Raw genomic sequence first — 21,082 nt, forward strand, 5'->3', positions numbered from 1 at the left:
TTGCTTTGTTATGCATTGTGTTATGTGTCTGCCTCTGAATCTGTGTGGTCAGAAGGCTTATTAAATGTAGTGACCAACATGCACTCTCGTCAGGGCTTGCATCATGAGCGCAATAGCCTGGAGAAAGCATCAATTCCGATGGAGAATGTCAAAGTGAGCAGATTAGGCCTACAGCGCCATCTCACAAAAACACAAAGAAAACCTGCAGGCTTGTGCGAAAATACAAAGATGGGCAGGACTGCTCGAGGGAGTTGCCGGGTTTACAGAGCCAAGGAAAAGAAAACTGAAATGTGCAACACAACTAATGAAGAAACAGCTGACAAAAAGAGTGATACATGTCTGGAATATTTCTGACATCCAAATACTTAAGACAGGATACTGAAATCAAAGGCACCATAGAGCCATGTGCAGAGATCCAGAGATGGAAGGGAAAGCTAGCAGGAGTATTTTCCAGTCACTGCAGCTTTTCATCCAGAGCTCCCTGCTCTGCCGGGCCTCTGTGATGAGTGGCTGTGTCCACTGGGGGCTACAATTAGCCCATCAAACTCATTCCAGCCGGGAATCCACACCGCCTCTCCAATCCCCTTTTCTAGCTCTCCGAAGCCTGGGCTCCTCCAAAGAGACAGGCAACTTGTAAGACTAAGGGAGGTAGCCTTTGATGTGCCAGGTTCTGCCGAGGCCTCGCTTTTTGCTCATATCAAGGCTGAGGAGATATAACAATTAAAATAGCGGGACAGGCAGTCTGACAATGCAGTATGCGCTCATGTGCTCGCCCGTGCACCTCGGACCTGGCCCTCACAGGTAGGGGGTGCACCTCGGTATTAGAGCAGATATCAGTTCCCCAGTGACTGGTGAATAAGAAGTCACATATCAGTTGGGAGATGTTTTATGCCAGTGCTATAAATATGTCCTGGCTTTTCCTGGTTTCTGATTGGCTGGCCCTGTTTGAGCTACCTTTAGCCCTGTTTCGGTCTGTGTTTGTCTGTTTTTTACCCTGATGCATTAGTGCTGCATTTCAGAACGCTTTCTGGCCTGTGGCCCTGTATTTATTATTATTAATTATTCTTCTAAAACTAATCAACAATTCTAATTATCCATTAATTGCTACTCAAGTATTCATTAAGCAAAAAAAAAACAAACAAAAAAAAAAACAAACATACTTTTGCGTGGGCTTTCTGTTTTATGTTATTTCAAATGATATACCTTTGGATTTTGGACAGTTGGCTGGACAACATGGGATATTTGAAGATACCATGTGAACTTGATTTTCTGCCATGACCATAATCATTATTTGCAGTTCTAATTATTACCAAAATGATCATGACCCCAACAATTAGAGAGTTGTTAAGCTGAGTTTTATGTGAGGTATATTTCTGTTTTTTTTCCTCAACATGAATGTAGCTGCAAATGTATTGTGAAGTGAGGATACACTCTTCTAAACAATACATCTAAATATATACATTTTTATCCATCATTTTTTTACACATCTCCCCCTGACTTGTTTCTCAAGAGATCCCATGTTGTGTCCAGACCACAAGTTGAACAAACTCTGGGCCAGCGGTTCAGATGGGCCACTGTGTTACGTTGTGTAAGACACAGCTACACGTCTGTCTCTGCTCCAGTGGGGCCCGATGGCAGACAGCTAGGTAATTACACAGCACTGACTACCAGCTAGGAGACAAAGGCCCACTACCACACACACACACACACATACACAAAAACACTTATTTGCAAGCACAGGGTATACAGATTACACTACCCCACCTGCACACACATGACATATTCCTCCCATTCTCTCTCCTCCTCACACACACACACACACACACACACACAAACACATACACACACACACTACATTTTGTCAAGGAGGATTACAATGACTCCAAAATGACCCGGCTCCACAGCTGCTTTGCCTCTGGCGTGAGTGTGTCTGAATTTACTGTTTGAGGTAAAACACTGTCCACAGTTTAAACAGGTGTGTACTTATGCACATGAGCAGCATAAGCATGCGGTTTGCATTAGTTGCTGCGGTGGAGCCATAGTGAGCTTTCGCAGGAGCAGGAGTCAAGCCCAACATGTCATTTGGGGTTGGTGATCTTTCAGTTCCCTGAATTCAGGAAATGGACATTTCCTAAAAATTCTCCCCAAAGCTACATGAATGAAAAAACTACTCAGTGTTTTAACCTCCAACAAAATTTGGAATTGTGAGTATTATTGAATAATCGCAGATGACGTCTGGCACAGAAATAATAGATGTAGTCGTGAGGGGTCTTTATTTATGATTGCATATTCAAGAGCATGGCTCCTCAACTAAACAAAAAAAGAATAATATGTACTTTTTGTGACTTTCTAACATCTTTCCATGAACTACAGATGAAACATAGCCTCTTGGTCAACTCTGGCACATTTACAGCAGTGTTTAATGTGCAGTGTCCCTGATAAATAAACCAATAAATAAAAATACCATGTGGAGCATTTATCCAGGATCACATTTAAACACATTTATCAGCTCTGTTTAATTCATTTGCTTTGGTCCCAGTGCTTGAAATGAGGGTGAACAAAGATCCTAGTATGACATCACTATTTCTTAAAGCCACTGCAACAGCTTAAGACATCCAAACACAATATATAACAGAGTCATGACTAACTCTGCCACATAGTCTGAAGGCTGAATGTCACTTCGAACAGCAGATATTTAAAATTATCTTCAGGGCTGATTCCATCAGTTTCTGGTTGCTCTTCACTAATCCCAACAGGCTTAACACTTGCTTTGAGTTAGTAGACCGTAAAATAAAAACAGCAAGAGTGCAATGATAATTCATTATGGTAATGTGATTACCACCATTATTATCATGCGCACATTAGCATTTCAAAACCTTCAAATGAAGTTGTACAGTAAATGAATCTATGGCTGGGACACAGCAACAACATAGGTTAGCCATTTTATTTTGACATTACAAAAGCGCTACAAGAGGCAAGTAAATTGCACCAACAAAACAGAAGGGAAGTCACGCTTCAAGAAAGCAGGAGGAATTCTCTGTCCCTTGTTGGTTATTCCAGACTTTTTCCAAAGAAAGATTCTTGTTTAAAAAAAAAAATGCCATGGATTCGAGTAAATGCCAGTGAGAATCAAGCGAGGTATTCATGCTGCCAGTTGATTTAGGCACGCCTCGCTACACACCAATCAGCCCGGCCCTGGCCTCGCCAGCCACTCACTTGTCTGCCATTCCAACACAAGATGGAGACAGTGCCAAAAGTTCCAATTAAAATATCCATTTGTGATGTCTTTGCAGAAAAAACAAAAAACAAAAACACAAGTACCAGCCTTTTTTCGATAGCGTAGGAGAAAATACAACAAAAGCTGCCAAAATTCTGTGGACAAGCCATATACTTAAGAGTTTTCTGTCTACACAAACTAAATAAGTATGAAGAGTGTGTATGTAGGCAGAATGAGTGTGCACGAGAAAGAGAGACAGACAGAGCGTGTGTGTGCATGGGAGTGGGAGCGTCTTGTTATGGAGGAACAGAGCATGTTGCAGATAAGAGGGCGACGCTGTTCAAAGAAAAAGGCAGGCCGGTAAAGTGTGCGCCGATTCGACATCATCGCCTTACTGTCCCTTAATGAGCCTGGAGAGGAAGTCTGGTGTCCACAGAATCCGCTCCTGTCTCGCTCCAATCACGCTGCTGGGCTTTTTATTCAAATCTCACACACAACTGTCACACAGCCAGTCTGGCCGCGCTGTTTATCTTACTCCAGGAGGATGTTAACAAGACAAATGAATGAATAAATACACAAATAATGCGTTTAGGTAATGTTAATAATGTATGAAATGGAAGCTGCTTTCTGACAGTAGCGCTGCACTAAGGATTCTTCCCAACTTTGGTGACAGGCTTGTTTATTCTTTTCCCATCATGCAATTCTCTGCATCTTTCGCACACGATGTCTGGCCAATGCTGAGAGTCTATAGCACATCTCGTTGATGTGAGAAAGTGGTCTGACACATTAGTTTAGACTTCCCTCCCATGAAAAACAGCTCATATACTGTCAGGATTGAGCCATCTCTCCCTTCATCCCAATCCTCTAGTATGATGATCCTCCTTAATCTCATGGAATCCAGGTCTCCTTCTCACCCCATCACACTTCCCTCCTGCTATTGCATGACTGATTTCAGTGACGTTTTTACAGGCCATTAAATTAAGGTACTTTTTTTTTTATTTTATTTATTCCGGATGAATAAATACGAATGCATGTGCACACCTGCACAGGTATGCGAGAGCAGTCAAATCTCACCTGCCTCAAAGAAGTGTCCCAAACTTCCAGGACTATTAGAAAAAACAAAACAAAAACAAAACAAAACCCTAAAAAATAACAGAAGCGGAGGAGAAAGGCTCAAAGAAACTGACTGGCTAGGAAAATAAGTCTCACATCAAATTCCTTCTCTGGGCCGAGACAAAAGCAGGGCCTGGCACTCAGGCACCGTCGACTACACAGACTTGAAGACGGAGACGAAAAAAAAAATAACAACACACACATCAAAACCAGAGCCAAACAAATCCAAGAAAAGTTCAGATAGGTCTTCAGTAGAACTGCCAAGAGGAACAAAATCAAATAAATTGGGGGGTTAGTCTCGTTCAGGCTGGCCCGACAAACCTGAAAACACTGTTTAGAATATATGAGGAAGGTGACGAAGGACGATGCTAAATGACTCAGAAAGCAGATACCCCATGTTTACCCTCGCAAACTCCAAAAGAAAAGCCCCTCTCCTGTTATAACGCGGGTGGGAAAAGAAAACTGAATTCAAGGCGGCTTAAGTGCTCTCTGGAATCACTCAGCATTCCACTGTCTTCAACACACACACATCCACGGAGTCCAAATTTGCCTGTGACAGTGTATTCATCCATAACTGTAAATTGTTCTTTGGGGAATTTGGCGGGGCTTCATATTCTCCCCATATTTCCCCACTCTAGTCCCCTTCTTCGCTCCCTTTCCACAAAGCTGTCTCCATCACTCTCAATCACAAGCTGCTTGTACATACGTGTACAACAGACAGTCGCCATAGCAATTGTAGGATTGCTCAACGCTAAGTCATTACAAAACCGGAGAGATTCATGAGGCCGCAAAGTGATCTGGAGCTTATAATTAAGGACACACCAACAACTTGTTTGGTGCATCTTTATAACATATTTTCTAGTTTGTTTATTAATCGTTATCTCAAGTCTTCTTAAATACTATTGTCTTAATTTAGCTTGGCACTACGCTGGCAGCCCACAAGTTATGGGTATCAGCACTGGAAAAGGGTATAAATATTTAGGCTTCAAGTGTCTGAGCATCAAACCTTGTAAAATAGGAAGTACTACTGTATTGTAAACCCAGGCCACATGTTTTCCTAAAGACTGGCATCAATGAACATCACCTTTGACCAAGTCCCTGATATTGAACTGTGACTCAAACAAGACATTGCATGCACTGCTTTCAGACTGAAAGATCAGATAAAAAGCTACCCCTCAAGTTCTCAGTAAACTGACAGCTTCCTACATATAGAGAAAAGTCTCACTTTTCTATGTTGTGATTGGTCGGCTCAAATACACACAAGTGTGCGCTCCTCTAAAAAGTGAAACTTTTTTACAACTTCAGAAAGGCTGTCAGTTTGAACGAAGCACAGTATTGCAAACACACCCTCGCTAGTTATATATTTCAACACAGCTATTTTTTTTTGATGCCGCTCATGTACCTGCAGAACACACATGCTACAGTGCCTGTGCGTGCGTATGTGCGCGTGTCAGTGTCATAACACTCAAGAGCCAAAAACTACTCTAAATTCTGCAGGCCACCCTTGGGATATTCACTTAATCACTTCACCCCGTTCTCAAAAGTTCACTTCCAAACTTCCTGGAAAAAGGAGCAGACATTTCTGAGGAATAACAAAGAGGGTTAGTGAGAGTAATAACATCGTGTTTAATCCCACACAATTCTGCCTCATACCGGAGTGAGAACAGCAAGCCAAAGGGGACTTACAGCGAAAACAAATCAACGCTCCTGCAGATGGATGTGTGTTAGCAACCCATAACAGAATCAAGTGTCAGGAGTTTATCTATAACTACAATATGACACATTATCTAAATTATGCTTTACTGAGCAGAAGCCTAAGTTGAAAGAACACGAAAGATTTCAGCTGAGATAAGGTGTAGTAAAAAAGTTATATTGTATTAACACTGGGTTTCTCCTTTTCATCTTCTACCCCCTGCCCCTAATTCCTCTTCTCTTTGTGGCTCAGCTCAAACCTCAGCCCCTTCCATACTACTGTTGGGGGAAGGGGGGAAGGTCACGGATCTTACTCGCCTTACTCCAGCCTGCCTCCATATGGTCACAAGCCCCTCCCTCCCTCCACACCCTACCTGCACTTCTCACTCAAAATCTCATTCCATCACTGTGGCCAAATCCCCCCCATTTCATTTCTTCTCTCCCCTCTTTTCTACTCCCACCCTTCCTGTGCCCTCAGCCCAGTGCTAATTGGTAAATCTGTTGAACCATGCCAGCCTCAACAATGAGACACCTGGAGTTCTGTCAAAACAAGTTTCCCTGTGAAACGGCCTCCAGTGTTAATACAGTAGTGTAGGGAGCTGTCGAGGCTGTTGACGCTCACGAGGCTGGCCGCAGAACGGAGCCACAGATCGCACTATCTAAGGAAATGTACCAAAGATGAGTGTACTCGAGTGTCAGTCTATTTGGAGTGGTTTAACATAAATTTGATTATTTATCTATATAACTTCTGAACCTTGATCTTAATTCTTTGTGCAAATACCACCAACGTTTTATTTTGTTTCATCTTCTTGCTTAGTACCCACTCCACGCAAGCCTGCAAGTCAGATCTCTGGGTTAAATGAGTTCATGTTGATGTACACGAGTGCATGAAAGTTATAACCTGGCCTGACCTAGCTCTGACTACCTGCCACCTAAAACTCAAGTCACACCTTAGATGCAAGGATACTTGTGATACGCTGGTGTAGACAAAGGTGTGTTTGTAAGACACACATCCAGAAACACAGGCACACCCAAAGTTGATCTTGCCAGACCTTGTCAAACAAGTTCTAGCAAAGGCACTTGTTTAAGAGAGGGAGGGGAAGCAGGCAAGTTGACATGGAGAGAGGAATGTTTTTTAAATATATTAATGGCTGTTTGCACAATCAAGCCCGATTTACCTTCTTTCTTTCTTTTTTTGAAGCACTCGTGTTATTTACTGGCAACAAAGGCCCTGCACTGTGTGCAAAATCAACAGGGAATTGATTAGTCAAACAATTCAAGTAGGCAATCCACAGAGCAATGTTGCCTCAGAGGAGATTAATAAGTTATCCTTTGGGTTCAATAATGCAAGCGTCTTTCCACCTTCACAGACCCTAAGTGAAGCAAACCAAAACAAGGCACCTGACAAGGCTCCCCTCAGCATGTCAGCTCGGTAGTAAAATCAAGACTACCTTTATCTTAAGGTTTCATTTTTTTAAAGAGCTGCAGGACAATGACCAAAGAATCTGGACTGTTACAGCACAGTCAGGTTAGGTTATCTTTAATCCAAATCTTCAACCAGTGGACACATACAGTCTGTGTCTTACATTCAGACCCAGATGCTGTTAATAAAGAGAAGTCTCTTATAAACAGCTTCTCAAAGAAATACAAACCCAACAGAAAGACTCTTCCCTTATGCATGGATTGTAGGCTAATTCAAACCAAATACATACACAATTACTCCCAAAGCTAAAAAGGATGTTGTCAATAAAACCAGAACAATCCTGAAAACTGACACTGGTTAGGCATAACAGAAAAATGAGTTATAGGCTCAACAAAGTTCAACAAGAAAACACCTTGACTACCCCATGAAGCGGGACAGACAGTTTAGTATTTAAAATTTTAAGAAAGCACGTTGGTCAACTGTATGAGTCACATACCATCCAAAATATGCCCCCCCCCCAAAAAAAATATTTTATCACCTGGATTGGCATTTTACACATTAAAAAGCACACGAGCAACAAAGCAGCAGCACTGAATTATAGCAGAAAGCACAACACAGCATGATTATCAGCATCATCACCAGGATTTAGGTTTTTTCATTCATTATTCTTGTTTTAAAATCATCAATTATGAGGTGTTAATTTGTGTGTGGAATCAACCAAATAAATCCAACAAGATATTTTTGGAATTCAAAGGTCTCTCACCAAATGAAATTGGTGAAGGCTCAGATCTGACTGTCCGGGGAATTCCCAGCAGAAGGGCCCCTGAAAGGCAAAGATGGACGTTCCCAAGTCACACAATTATATCAGCTCTCCATCTCTTCTTCGTTATCTCTCTACACACATATACACATCTGCACATAATCCCAGCTGACCAGGTTTTATGCAGAAGCAACGTGTTCTCCCTGGAAATAATGCATCCCCCTGGCTTTTTAGTTATTTAAACTACTACCTCATCTCTGCTGGCTCAGCGTGCTCCTGGGTGCATGTTCGGCCCCATTATTACTAATTTTACACAGAGAGAATGGGAGAACACTGGCTCTGCACTGGTTACATGGCTGTTCGTACTGGCTGGCTGGTTGTTAAAACAGTACTTCACTTTGGTAGTACATTGTATCTCCTCAGCATCTACACTTTCACAGATGTTCAGGAGCAGTCAGCTGGTCTGGGGATCCACTGTCATCACTACGTTTTGGCACCGACTTTTCAAGCTCTAACAGATAGCATGACACCGGCACGGAGAAGTAAATAATATCACCTGAGTGTCGGGGTCATGTTTTTCTTGATGTTATTATAAAGTAAGTTTACAATAAAAATAATCAAGAGTGCTGACTACAGGTCCCCAGAGCTGTGATTTCTGATATTTTTAATCACTTTTCTGTGTGCACTAAAATATTATTATATTGCCTAGTCTGAATAGCTGTTCAAATACAAGTTTCTTTATAGGAAGAGGCATTCAGAGGTTAACCTGGCACATTTGTATCTACTGCCCTTAAGAGCAAAAATTCAGATCTCACATCTCTCTGACAGGTATCAGCAGATGATAGAGGACAGGAAAGTAAGAAGGAGGGGAAAAAATAGGTAAAGAGATTAATTGATTTCTTAAGGAAGAAATGACATGCTAGTAGAGGTCTCGGAACATGCGGAGAAAAGCAACAGGGCCTTTGGTTTACTGAAGGGCTCCAGCACCTAAAAGCTACTGAGCAGGTTACTTTCTCCGCAACATGATCACTGGGTTCTATTTGTACTTGCGCTTGACCCCGTGCACAGCCAGATAACTTTTCAAAACAGCTACAGAGTGAACACTGCGGTTACTGATGAAACACGCGCAGACACACACACGCACACTTACAGATATAAATATGTATTATCCTTTTAAATGTGCATGTCTGACATAGAGTCACATTCCCTGGGGTAAGTTGGTGAGGGTTATATAACGGTCAAATACCAATGGCCCTAGAGCTACTCACACACGCAGAAAAACACGGATACAATACAACAAACTGCTATTCACATTTCCTACGATCAGATGTTGTAATGGAGAGGCTCCTTAATGATGTTTCTTCGCACAGTCAATATTCACAATTAATGCGCAAATTTGACATTTCGAATTCTGGTCAGTAGGTCCTTCCCCTTAGGACTGTTATTGAACCCAAAGGGCCCTCCTGGTAATTTATCAGGTACCTTAGCTTTAAAATGTTTTGTCCGTAAATAAGCAAGATGGCTCTTCAGTCACGGTTATGTTGTTGCTGACTAAGCCAACACTGAGTGGATTGTCTGTGGGAACAAGCGGCTGTCCAGCCTGCAATGACTGAGGTGCTCTCATTTTCATTGTCACAGTTCCCGGGCCTGACGCCACGTCTCGACGGCCTCAGATTTTGGCCCGAGCTGATGATGTAAGCGTGACCCCTTGAACAAGAGTCTTGTCTGGAAGAGACAGTGAGAGACATCTGACAGGCACAATGGTCTCTATCTGAGGTCTGGACCACTTGCCAAAAAGCTGGGTTATATGGATAAAATCTTCAACAACGGGATGTCAATTTCCTTATTGTTCTATATCATGATACATTTTCAGAAAAAGTCTTTTATATTGCCCAATCCTACATGCCAAGAGCATTTTGTAACTCCAGATGCAAAAATGACAAAGAAATGTGTGCGATATGAGCTTTCTCTTGCTACAAAGGTTAAAGCTGGATAGTAGGGGGGTATTTGGAAAAAGACTTAAAATGTAGAAGGAAAGAGCAGTTTAAGGTCGGCATAAGTCAGTGCAGAGAGAGCCTTCTAGATGAAGCCTATAGACAGTGGGTGGTGCCTGCTGACCATGGGGTCGCTCATTAACAGCGAAGGAGGCCAGGCATCCCAGAGTCCTGGACAATTGACTGGTTAGCCCAGGTGCATGGCCCATTCAGACCACAGGAAGCCCCCTTTATCCCCATTCCCCCAAAATGGACAGAGAAGCGGTCAAGGAGAGTGAATGTGATCCTGGCTCTGTCTTTTCTCACACAGACCTATAGTAGCACTCACATGCCCATCCAGTCCTTTGGCCCATTGTTGGGATCCACAGAGTCATTGTGGCATGTGTTTTTCTAAATGCTTGGTTAACACGCAGTTCTGTTTTTTTTGTTTTTTGTTTTTTTTTAATATCAAAAACACATTAGCTCTTTTCATACAGCCTCTTTTCAGTACACATTCTTCAGAAGAGCCAGTGTGACTGAACAGGGATAAAATAAGCATGTTCAGAAGTTCTAAAAGGCTCATATGGGAGGTCTTGCAGGCCATAAAAATGGCCAGATTCCATCACTTCCTCCACACTAATTACCATAAACTTGGAGCAAGTGCCCTCCCTCTCTTCATCCCTGAGCCCATGCTTCACTACCTCTGGCACACACACACGCACACAATAACACACAGTGAGGTGCAGTTAGGAAATGGTTAACACTCCAGCCGTCTCGTGCTGCCAGTGAAAGCCTACAAAACAATGGATACATTGTTTGACCAGGGCTAGGCTCTAGACTCTAAGGCTGTGTATGTGCGCGTGTGTGTGTGTGTATGTGCGCGTGTGTGTGTGTGTGTGTATGTGCGCGTGTGTGTGTGTGTGTGTGTGTGTGTGTGTGTGTGTGTGTGTGTTTGTGTGTGTGTGTGTGTGTGCGTGCGTGTGAATGTCAGGAAAGTAGTCTCTGTGTGTATGCTCTTAACATTTGCATGTTTCTGCCCCAATTCCCAGAAGGGCAAATTAAGAAACGTAATTTAATAAAGGATGACTTGCGTTGGAAACGCTTTTGGATCTCATTCTAGAGTTGACATTTATCTGAAATAAAAATAAAAAATAAAAAAAAAAGGTTTTGTCACAACTGTGAGGTGAGATGGTTTAATACCTTTCAGCCAAAGGATGTCAGGACATTACCAACCAAGTCCTTTACTGCACCATTGTTAAAGCTGTCAACATACACATTTTAAGTAGTGGATTTACAAATCAATCCGGTACGGTATGTTGTGTTACTGGGTTAATGTCATAATCATATCTATATAATCATAATTTGTCTAAAAATAGAAATGAGAAAGTGGTTAAAAAAAATAAATAAAAACAAACACACACACACACACACACACACACACACACATACACCTTCCTAAATTTGTCCACAAGCTTTAAGCTACTTCTGGCTGCTGAGTATCCACAAAGACTCCACAACGTCAAATTAACGTGACAACAATAAAAGGCATGTCGACAAAGCAAGGACTGTTTATGATATTTCCCTCAGGAGCTGTGTGAGGCATACAAATGTTTCTTGGAGTCTCTCCCTCAAAAATACACATCAATAGGTGGATAAATATTGAATAACTTTCAGCCAATGGCATAAAAGTTCAGTGGCGGCAGGTTTTGAGGCTGCCTGCGGGGTGGTCAGGCACTTCAAAAGGTCCTGCATGGCCCCCTTTGAGGGCATGGTAAACAGGGGCATACAGCATGCCCTCAGACAGGCCGGCCTGCGTGAGGTCACTTCCCCTTTTTCTCGGCTGATCCTGCAGCATTGCACCTCGACAGAGCCTTCCAGCCGCAAACAAGGCCATCAGTCTGCATCTCCGTCCCTGTCCATCTCTCCTCCATCCTTCTCCTCAGCCACAACTTTCTAACAGGCTTTATCTGCATTCATCTATATATATATATATATATATATATATATATATATCTTTCCTTCTATCTATCACCGTTTACTATTGTTGTTTCAACTGTCTCAGGGTCACTTAGGCTTTAGATCGCTGTTATCTAGCAGGCCGATCGACAGCTTATCACTGCCTATGCAGCCTCCTAGCGCTCCAGGCAGGGAGAGGTCAAAGTGTCTGAGTGTTTCCTCCCATTTGTGAACACAAAGAAACTACCATTTACAGCCCAATTTATTGATAAGGGGATCACGTACAGGAACATGCAGGCCTGCATCTTGTAGTAAAAGGGAAAAAAAAAAAAAAAGCGCTTGACTGATTGAGTGACACCAGCGGGAGTCCGTGTTGGGTTTTCATTGGCATTCACGATGCTGTCCACAGTAATCTGTCTTTTCTATATGTACAACAGCCAGTATGATGCAAACCAAGGAAACATTCAATCACACTTCCCTCTCAGTCAGAGGTGGATGGCTGGAGCAGGATGGTAGGAGCGGCAACAATACAAGCTGCAGTTCACATTCAATTCAATCACTTGTGCTAAAGGCGAGTTGTGTGCCTATGCAGCGATGCTGCAATGCCTCTGATCTTACCAGCCTGTGTACTCTATCAAACAGATCACACTAGGGCCAGGCAATATGAGCACAAATATTACACTATATTCGCTGATATTGATCAGTGTCAGTACTAATCACTATATGTTTAATAAGGCTCCTACTGCTCCGTTCTGCTTTCGCTTCTGTTTTTTGCTTAGGACAAAGAAAGAACGATTTTGTGTTATCATCAAATCTTTACGAGTCTCTTAACTTCATTCTTAGTTTTGTCTAAAAATGACCTGATGAACTTAGTCCAACTACTATCTGTACCGACTTACTTTTCTCACAGAAGCAATGGCAATTTTCTGTTACTGTCAAATCATTGTACACAGTTTAGTTTAGCGTTACTTTAAATTACGGTTACACAAACTCATACTTTCTGTATGCTCGGTGTGATGTTAACTTTCATAGCATGGGAAGGTTCTGTGGTGATTAACACATGTTCCAAACACAATATAGCTCAGTATTTTGTATTACAGTCACTACATTGTGTTGTTGTGCGCTTCAGAAATGTGCAAGCTTATTTTTTTCCATCTGACCGGTTGTCCATCTTTGTTGTTTCAAGTTTGTTTTCGCCCCACAGCCAGTTTCTGTTTTGAGTTGCTGGTGTTGCCTGTTTGTTCCAAGCCTGTAAGTGTTGCACGCTTGACTGTTTGTATTACAACGTTCTGTGTACATTGTGAAAACTTACATTTATTTTCCCAAAAATAAAACCCAAAAGGTGTTTTGTTATAATTATAGATCAATTTAGCACCCAATTATGAAATTATAGGAGTGTATATAAAATGTGTTATGACATCACTAATGCATTCTGAAAAAGTTGCTGCAACCAATGCACTTTTCTTCCCAAAGTTCTCAAACTTACTTTTAAAATGAACTGTACAGCAGGAGTTTAGGTGGATGTGAGGTGGTAAGTATTTACAGCCATATGACTCATAGCAGGAGAAAACCACAAGTATTTACCTGCAGCTTTTGCTGCCTACGACCAGTTTAATGACTTCATAGGAGCTGGGACTCTTTTCTCAGCGTCTCCTAAAATAACAGTAAGAAGAGGCCCCTGAACTCTTTGGTATAAAAATAACACTAGCATCGCAGGGAAAGATAAGGAGGGCCTTAGCTGGGCTTGTTTTGTTCAGAATAACACTGTCATCGCTAGTTCTTTGTCTTAAACACAACTTTTGACAAGGTTTCTGTTTCAAATAAACAGCCTTGTCGCCTCCTGCTATTTTAAGACGTGCTTAACTTAAACGGGCAAAATACCAAGGAGGCCTTGGCTCGCCAACTTTTGAGTAACTCTTCGAGCTGGTATTTATTACAGGCCATAAAAGTAACTGAAGTGATCGCATGTCAAATGTGACATGTGAGACGGACACCGTTTCTTGACAGTGTAATTTGTGTGATAAAAATCGCTACCTTCTGTCTGAGCTCCACAGCCATGATGACTACTAACTGTGTTGTTGCACAGAGTGCAAAAACAGAAAGGGTCAGCGGTGTATTATTAGCTCCAGCACTGAAATGTTACCATAGGAGATATTGTATTCACGAGCATACAAACTTGGAAGGCTATTCCATCTAAAATCGTTATGTGCTTTTCAAATTTTCATAACAATATGTAGAAGATGCACGACTCCAAAACAAAAGTAACTACTGCACCAATAATGGCCCAGGGCCTTCATGATCACCTCACTAATTCTGCTCAATCCCCACTTTCATTGATTTTCCTGGCTTCGCTAACCCTGTGACCACATACGTACACCTCCTTATGTTCAACCTTTCGGCTGACCTCTTGAAAACTTTCTGCCTTTGGCTAACTACTAAGTTCACACTCGACTCTTCATTCTAGAGCTGCTAGCCTCTTAAATATTGACATGCCTGGGGTGAATGCTCTGTTCTGTGTATCTACTGCATATAGCCCTATTGCTGTCCAGCCAACTCTCGAGCCAGACTACTCCTTCAACTCCATGGATAGGGTAATCAATGTTGAAGGAACGCCCACACTTCCCTGAAATACCCAGCATTAGCTCATTCTCATGAAAAAGTTGTCAACAGGAAACCAGGTTTCCATAATCATTCAGCTGAGCACAGGGCTGGGCTGGGAGTTATCATTTTCTCTGGGATTACAGACAGCGTGGCTGTCCAAAGAACAACTGCTGCACCTGCCACAGCGGCAGCCTCCAGTGCCATTCGCACCCTAATCACTCACTAATCCACAAAACGTTCACTGTCAAAATCTGCATGTATAAAAGAACGAGTTTACATAAAACTGACTGGGTGTGTTAGTGACTGTGATTTAAGGGTAAACGCAATCAAATATGCATTTTTACAGTCAACACATCCATTCATGGGGAAAAGGAGAAGGCTTTAACACTTAAGATGTTTTCAGGATGGACGAGAAAAGAAAAACAGGGTTTGTTTGTCTTTCTGTCATGAATAAGGGAGGAAGAGCTGGTGAAAGAGGAAAAGTACCGAGCAGAGTATTACTTACAACGATGTGTGCCGGTGACGGGGACCTGGCATCTTTAAGTGCTTGTCTACTTTGAAGACCTCCTGGTTGAACATCTAGCAGGGGCCATTTCATCTGTAGGTACTGAATGGCAGAAAGGAAACAGAATGGAAAGAAAGAAACAAAACATGTTAACAATGCAGAAAGCAAAAACCAAAAAGAACAAATTAAAAATAAGACAGAAGAAGGGAGACGACATTTCTGATGTATGGGTGCGGGAACTCAAAAACATGGAAAAGCAAATAAAGATCTTAAGGGGTATGGTGGATGGGGTGAGGATGGCCTGAAGCATGCATCCAAGAGTCCATCAGGAATGCACACAGTAATTGTGTAAACAAAATTACACATTTTTCTGAAATACACAGCCAAATGAAGGCAGGCTCCTTCACCGTGAGCAGGAAATCTAAAAAAGGAAAAAATATTTTTTTGTAAGTAGCTAACGAGAGACTTTGGATTTCATTAAAGTCATTCATTTGGAGTTGGTGAGAGCAGAGGTTAGGGGTAGTACTGTGCACAGCTCATGGCTTTAAGATGACCTAATGTCATAAATGTGACTTTTATTGGAACCCATAAAGAGGTTAAAGTATGGCGTCTCACCACACTCCTCAGAGGCTAAACCTCCTGACTGCTCCCATAAATGATTGACTTGGCCTCTATCAGAAGTCTCCCTCTCTTTCTCAGTCTCTCTCTCTCTCTCTCACACACACACAAGCACAGAAAGACAGATAAGCAGAAACAAGGGTCATGAGAAACATCTGTCTGTTATAAACTGGGTGGAGTTAGTCCTTTTAGTTTGATGACATGTGAGGAGTTGCCCGTTCTACCGAAAATGGTCTACATTGCACCTCTTCCTAAAACGAACAGGCAAAGCTCTTGTCCTCATCTTCATATATTGGATCATAATAAAATATGGCAAATACGCAAATACTGTGCACAGATTTTTGATTTGTCACTCATTGACTGCCTGGTGTTGACCTTGCTACAGTATGTGGTCCAGACTTTTTATCAATGTCACGGCCACCTAATTTGAGTGAAAGAGGTCACAGCACCTGTTTCAGCTTTGAGGCCTTTGGAATGGGTACCATACTAAGAGGTGAAGGGCCTAAACATTCTGAAGAAGGGAAACTACTAAGAGAACTTAATATCAAGGGCAACAGCTATAAACAGTGTAAAACCAGTGACCTTTGACAAACTGCTTGCAGCAGTTACATTACATTTAAATATTAGCCTCTATGGCTGCTTAGGTGATTGCTGTTCCCTGGATTTGCATGCAATAAAATTTGTACAGGCAATGAAAATGGGTTTGAAAAAATAAAAGTCTTTACTGATCAAGACTATTTAAGGTTCACACACTCAAATGAAAAACCATAACTTTGGCAGTCGAACAGGTTTGCCTCAAGAAACCAAATGAAAGAACATAAACCATCATTGGGGCAAGTTGTGGGTAACAGGCCTATTTTTAAACCTTGGTGTCACAGATACTTCATTAATTAAATGGGCATGGGCCGAACTCTGTAAATAATATAAGATGCTCTAATACACACCAGATATCCCCCTAAAAGCTGTCTGATGGGTGAATTTGGACTTGGACCTGTGTCTATGATGCCATTTCAACATAAACTTTCAACATGATAAAGAAATCTAAACATTGGTGTGCTTTTCTGCTCTTTCCCACCCATCTGATATCCACATGTTTGGAGTGTGTTGCTTCACATCAAGCTGCTATCTGATTCCTATTAAATTATATTTCATGAGTGACTGAGATCATTTGCTTCTTTGCAATAATGACATAAGACCTAAGAGGTTCGTGCAATCCTATTACATTTCATAATTATCTCACCATCGTTAATGGCCCACAATCAGATTTTGGCCCTAGGTCACAAAGAGTTTAGGCATTGCTGTTTTAAAAATTATAATTTCAGCGCAACCATCGTCCAGTTCCCTAACACAGTGTATGAAGTGCAGAGGGAGCTAAGCTATGGATCTCTGATAATGCAGGTACACACGATTCAATTTGTGTTGTCATCCAGCAAGGGTCACCGCTAGTTTGTGTGCATGTTGAGGGTGTGTGTGTGTGTGTGTGTGTGTGTGTGTGTGTGTGTGTGTGTGTGTGTGTGTGTGTGTTCTGTATGTGTGGCAGAGCTGGTCAGAGTGTGCCGCGACCCTTCCTGAGACTGTGTCTAAATCAGTGGTAATTAGCGAAGAGTTCACTGTGGGGTGCCTGCCAGTGGTAGACGCTGGAGGGAGTTATTGACTCCATGTCCTCAGTTACAGCCCGTGCAGGTTTGCTGCCTGGTTTTTCTGTACAACTACCAATCATTTATGACCCCAAGACGGCTTTTACTGCTAAAGAAATGGGGTTTGTTTATGCTTGTTTGTATGTCCTGAGAGTGGAAAAAGAAACGGCTGTAAAAAAAAATAAAATAAAAAATACTCCACAGTTGAGGTCTTGTGGGTTTTTATGGACCCCCCACACTGGGTATTAATTGCCATGAAACAGTGGGGAGTGGGGAGAGGGGTGAGGGGGTTGTAACAGTAAAAGAGGAGGAAGAGAGTGACGGGGCTGCTGTCATCTATGAGGTAATTCAAGACAGTGTCCATTGGTGCCAGAGGGGCTAGAAGACAGGGCAGTGCAGGAGAGAAGGGGGGGGTTAAATTGTAAATCCAGTCATGGGAAAGTCCTGCCATCGTGTGTGCATGTGCACACATGCTCACACAAGCTCACACATGCAAATATTCAAACACAGCTGCAGCTGGAGAAGAGGGTTCAACATTCTGAGTAGGTGGGTAAGGAGTGTGAAGGTGACACCCCTGAGTGTGGCAATGGGGTAGAGAGACATTGAAAGACTGCAGAGGGAGGGAGGGTGCCGCAGCGCATGCCCTGACAAGTGGCTCCACTTCAGCCCTGCTATTGCAAATGTTCTCACACACTAATCTCTCCTGCAGGTTTTACAAGCATGCCAAGGAAAACGGAGCCCTGGCTAGCACCGGCCTTTCCGACCACCCCCTTTCTTGGCCTCCTTCCTCTCTCTTCACCCACCCGTCTGCCCTGCTAACGGACGCACCGCCTGGGCTTGAGTAGGCCATGACCTCTGACCCCTCTCTGCTGCACCAAGCCCCTCCCTGTTCCCCACTCTGTGACCTGAAAACCCTCCTGCTATGAGGGGGCCCCCCGGGTAACTCAAGAGCCATTCCAATGTGACAAATTGCTATGGAGTTCCAGGATAACTCTCTCCTCTCCTCTGTCTCTCTTCCTGCCCCCCTCCCACACACACACAAACACTAAGCAGTCGCCCCTTAACAGACCCCCACCCTGCAAGAGCCACCCAGTGGCTGTGCTCTGCCTTGTGCAGCAGACGGCTTCTCCTTCTCCCCTCTCTCTTTTCAGCCCCCCCCCCTTCCCCTACCCTGCGCCCCTCCTCGTCTGGGCTGCCCCACAATGGGAGCTGAATGACTCAATTGTCTCTAATGAAGTGAAAGACAAGGGAGTCCTCTAAATCCTTACAGGGGGATGAACTCACTCTCACTGTCCCAATTTTCCTGTCCTCTACTGCTTTTGCAAGTACAAGACAAGGGTTGGTGGCGGGGTGTGGGAGTTGTTTACAAGGGCTATGACTAATGATAATTTAAATAATTTATTATCTGTTTTTCAATTACTGTTTAGTCAATTATATCAGTGAGAAAACTGCAAAATGTTCCCATGGTCTGAAGGTGATGTCTTAAAATGTGTCATCTTGTATGACCACTGTCCAAAATCCAAATATCTCCATTAAAGCCAGAACCAATACAGTTTGGCATTTTTGCTTCATGAATGACTAATTGAATGTTGTATTTTTGATGATTAGTTATCGGTTGGTCTAATCTGCTACTTTTTTCAGCACGCTTTTTTTTACTAGAGTGGGTGCTTTCTACTTGCATGCCGAACCACTCACCCATATGTGAGCGACTGCTGCTGCACCTAGGTTTGGCATGTTATGAGCCACAGAGTGTTAACCCAGATCCACACTGACTGTCATCGCAGTGCAAACAAGCTGGGGCCCTGGTCCCGGTGTCACAGCTTGTGACAGAGGGGACGTAGGCTGGAGACAAATGGAGGGGCATCCTGAGCGCTCACAATTTATCCTCACACTTCTACACACCAGCTTCCGCCACAGTTGTTACTAATTCAACAAGCTGGCACAGAAGCAATTTGGCCTAAAACACTCCTTCCCGTTACCAGTGCTAGACTGTGATCCTCTCCCCAAAAAATTCACTTCCTATCAAACATTAACCAAACATCAATACATGCTATTGACAAGGAAGGGGGGAGAAGTCTTACTTATAAATGTTTTAGTCTGAATGACAGACACAGAAAGAGCAGGATTGTTTTGCCTGTTTCTGGTCAACAACCAGCTCCTTTTCCATCAAGCCCTCATCTGATGTGTTTATCACATGCCGACTGGCGGCTGGAGCAGCAGCCACCGCACGGCTTGTTCATTTTGTTTTGGATTAAGGGCAGAGGGCTTCAGACCAATCAAACAAACAGAGCCTCTTATGTGCCAATGTGGCTCCCAAACACTGGTCCACTATCCAGCAGGGAACCGTGGGGCAGATGATGAGGGCCACTGGGGCTCCATCAAGCATTCCAGCCATGTGAGCAATGTGAGAATGGAGGGGAGACAGGCACAGACAGACAGACAGACAGACAGACAACAGCTTGGGTTTAGAGTCAGCATATGGATGTTGGGTGTTGCTCTAGAGAGTCCAGTAGATCTTCAACCCATCTGTGGCCGCCTCATTTCACAGACATGGCATAGCTCTGCACAGGCATCGAAGGCAGTGTACAGAGATAACATATGCGGTCACACAGTGACCTCCCCCGCCCTCCCGACATATTTTACATGCTTATTCACTCATTCACACCTGAACAACAATGCTCACTCACATTTGAACATCTTCTGGTCGACAGGCCCGGCACCTCCTCTGGGAGAGCGCTCAGAGATGGGACTGACAGCTTGCAGATTACACCAATCAGACTGCTACTATAAAGAGCTTTATTTAAGTCTGAAATGATCAAGGCTAGTAAGAGGAGCCCATACAAAGCTCTGGAAGTAAACTGCACAGAGCTTAAAAGATTAGTCCATCCAGTTTGACTACAATTTTATCCTTTAAAAACGAGAGCTGAGCATATTGTCTTGATCTGTTACGGATATTGCCAGCAGTCTTTGCTTCTTCTTTTGCACCTGTGAGTGAGGACAAACACTCACTCATACAAACAATAATTTGCTGCGGAGGGGACAGTAATTTTCTGTAATTGAGGGAGGGACAAGCTTAATGCAACACAGACCCTTTGAAATCCCCCTGGTTAAAAAAGAAACCACCACCCCACTCAGCTACATGATACATTGTTGTGTCTTTTTCTGTGTGCAGTCCATGTCTTTGGAGGAATGGGATTACTGTAAAGCGAATGGAAGTAGCGCAAGAACTCCTTAACAAAACTGGGAGAAAGTTAGCCGACACAAGAGGGCCCATCATGGCTGCTTTGGTACTACTAATGCACATTTTATGAGTAAATATTAAAAGAAAAAAAAAAACACCCCACCTGCTCTGATAGCCAGAGGCATTTTGCAACCAGGAAAATAAAAGTGGAATGTGGGAAGGCCTGGGGTTTGCGTGCCCTGGGGCGGGAAGGGGTCCGCTGGGCCCATATTTACTCCAAAGCCAGAACCGCTAGGGGGTTCCACTGGCCCTGACAGCGCTGGGGCCGCCAACCTGATCCAAAACCTCACCTCCTACCCTTACCCCCCCCCCCCCCCCCCCCCCCCCCCCCCCCCCCCCCCCCCCC

The 21,082-nt window shown here is 43.2% G+C and overlaps 1 protein-coding gene across 11 annotated transcripts in view; it reads right to left on the reverse strand.

Moving 5' to 3' along the window:
- Positions 1-15,336, reverse strand: part of LOC123982872 (transcription factor 7-like 2) — a 55,818-nt gene extending 40,482 nt beyond the window's left edge. For 10 of the 11 annotated variants that reach the window (XM_046068803.1, XM_046068796.1, XM_046068795.1 and 7 more), the window contains exons 1-2: positions 15,241-15,336; positions 8,209-8,268 (exon numbers count right to left, since the gene is read on the reverse strand). In XM_046068803.1, coding sequence (XP_045924759.1) covers positions 8,209-8,268; positions 15,241-15,333 — 153 coding nt within the window. In that variant the 5' untranslated portion in view covers positions 15,334-15,336. The remainder of the gene's footprint in view (positions 1-8,208; positions 8,269-15,240) is intronic. The other variant, XM_046068800.1, reaches the window with a different exon arrangement.
- Between the last annotated feature and the right edge of the window lie 5,746 nt (positions 15,337-21,082).

This window comes from Micropterus dolomieu, linkage group LG14, assembly GCF_021292245.1.
Source record: "Micropterus dolomieu isolate WLL.071019.BEF.003 ecotype Adirondacks linkage group LG14, ASM2129224v1, whole genome shotgun sequence".
NCBI lineage: Eukaryota > Metazoa > Chordata > Actinopteri > Centrarchiformes > Centrarchidae > Micropterus > Micropterus dolomieu.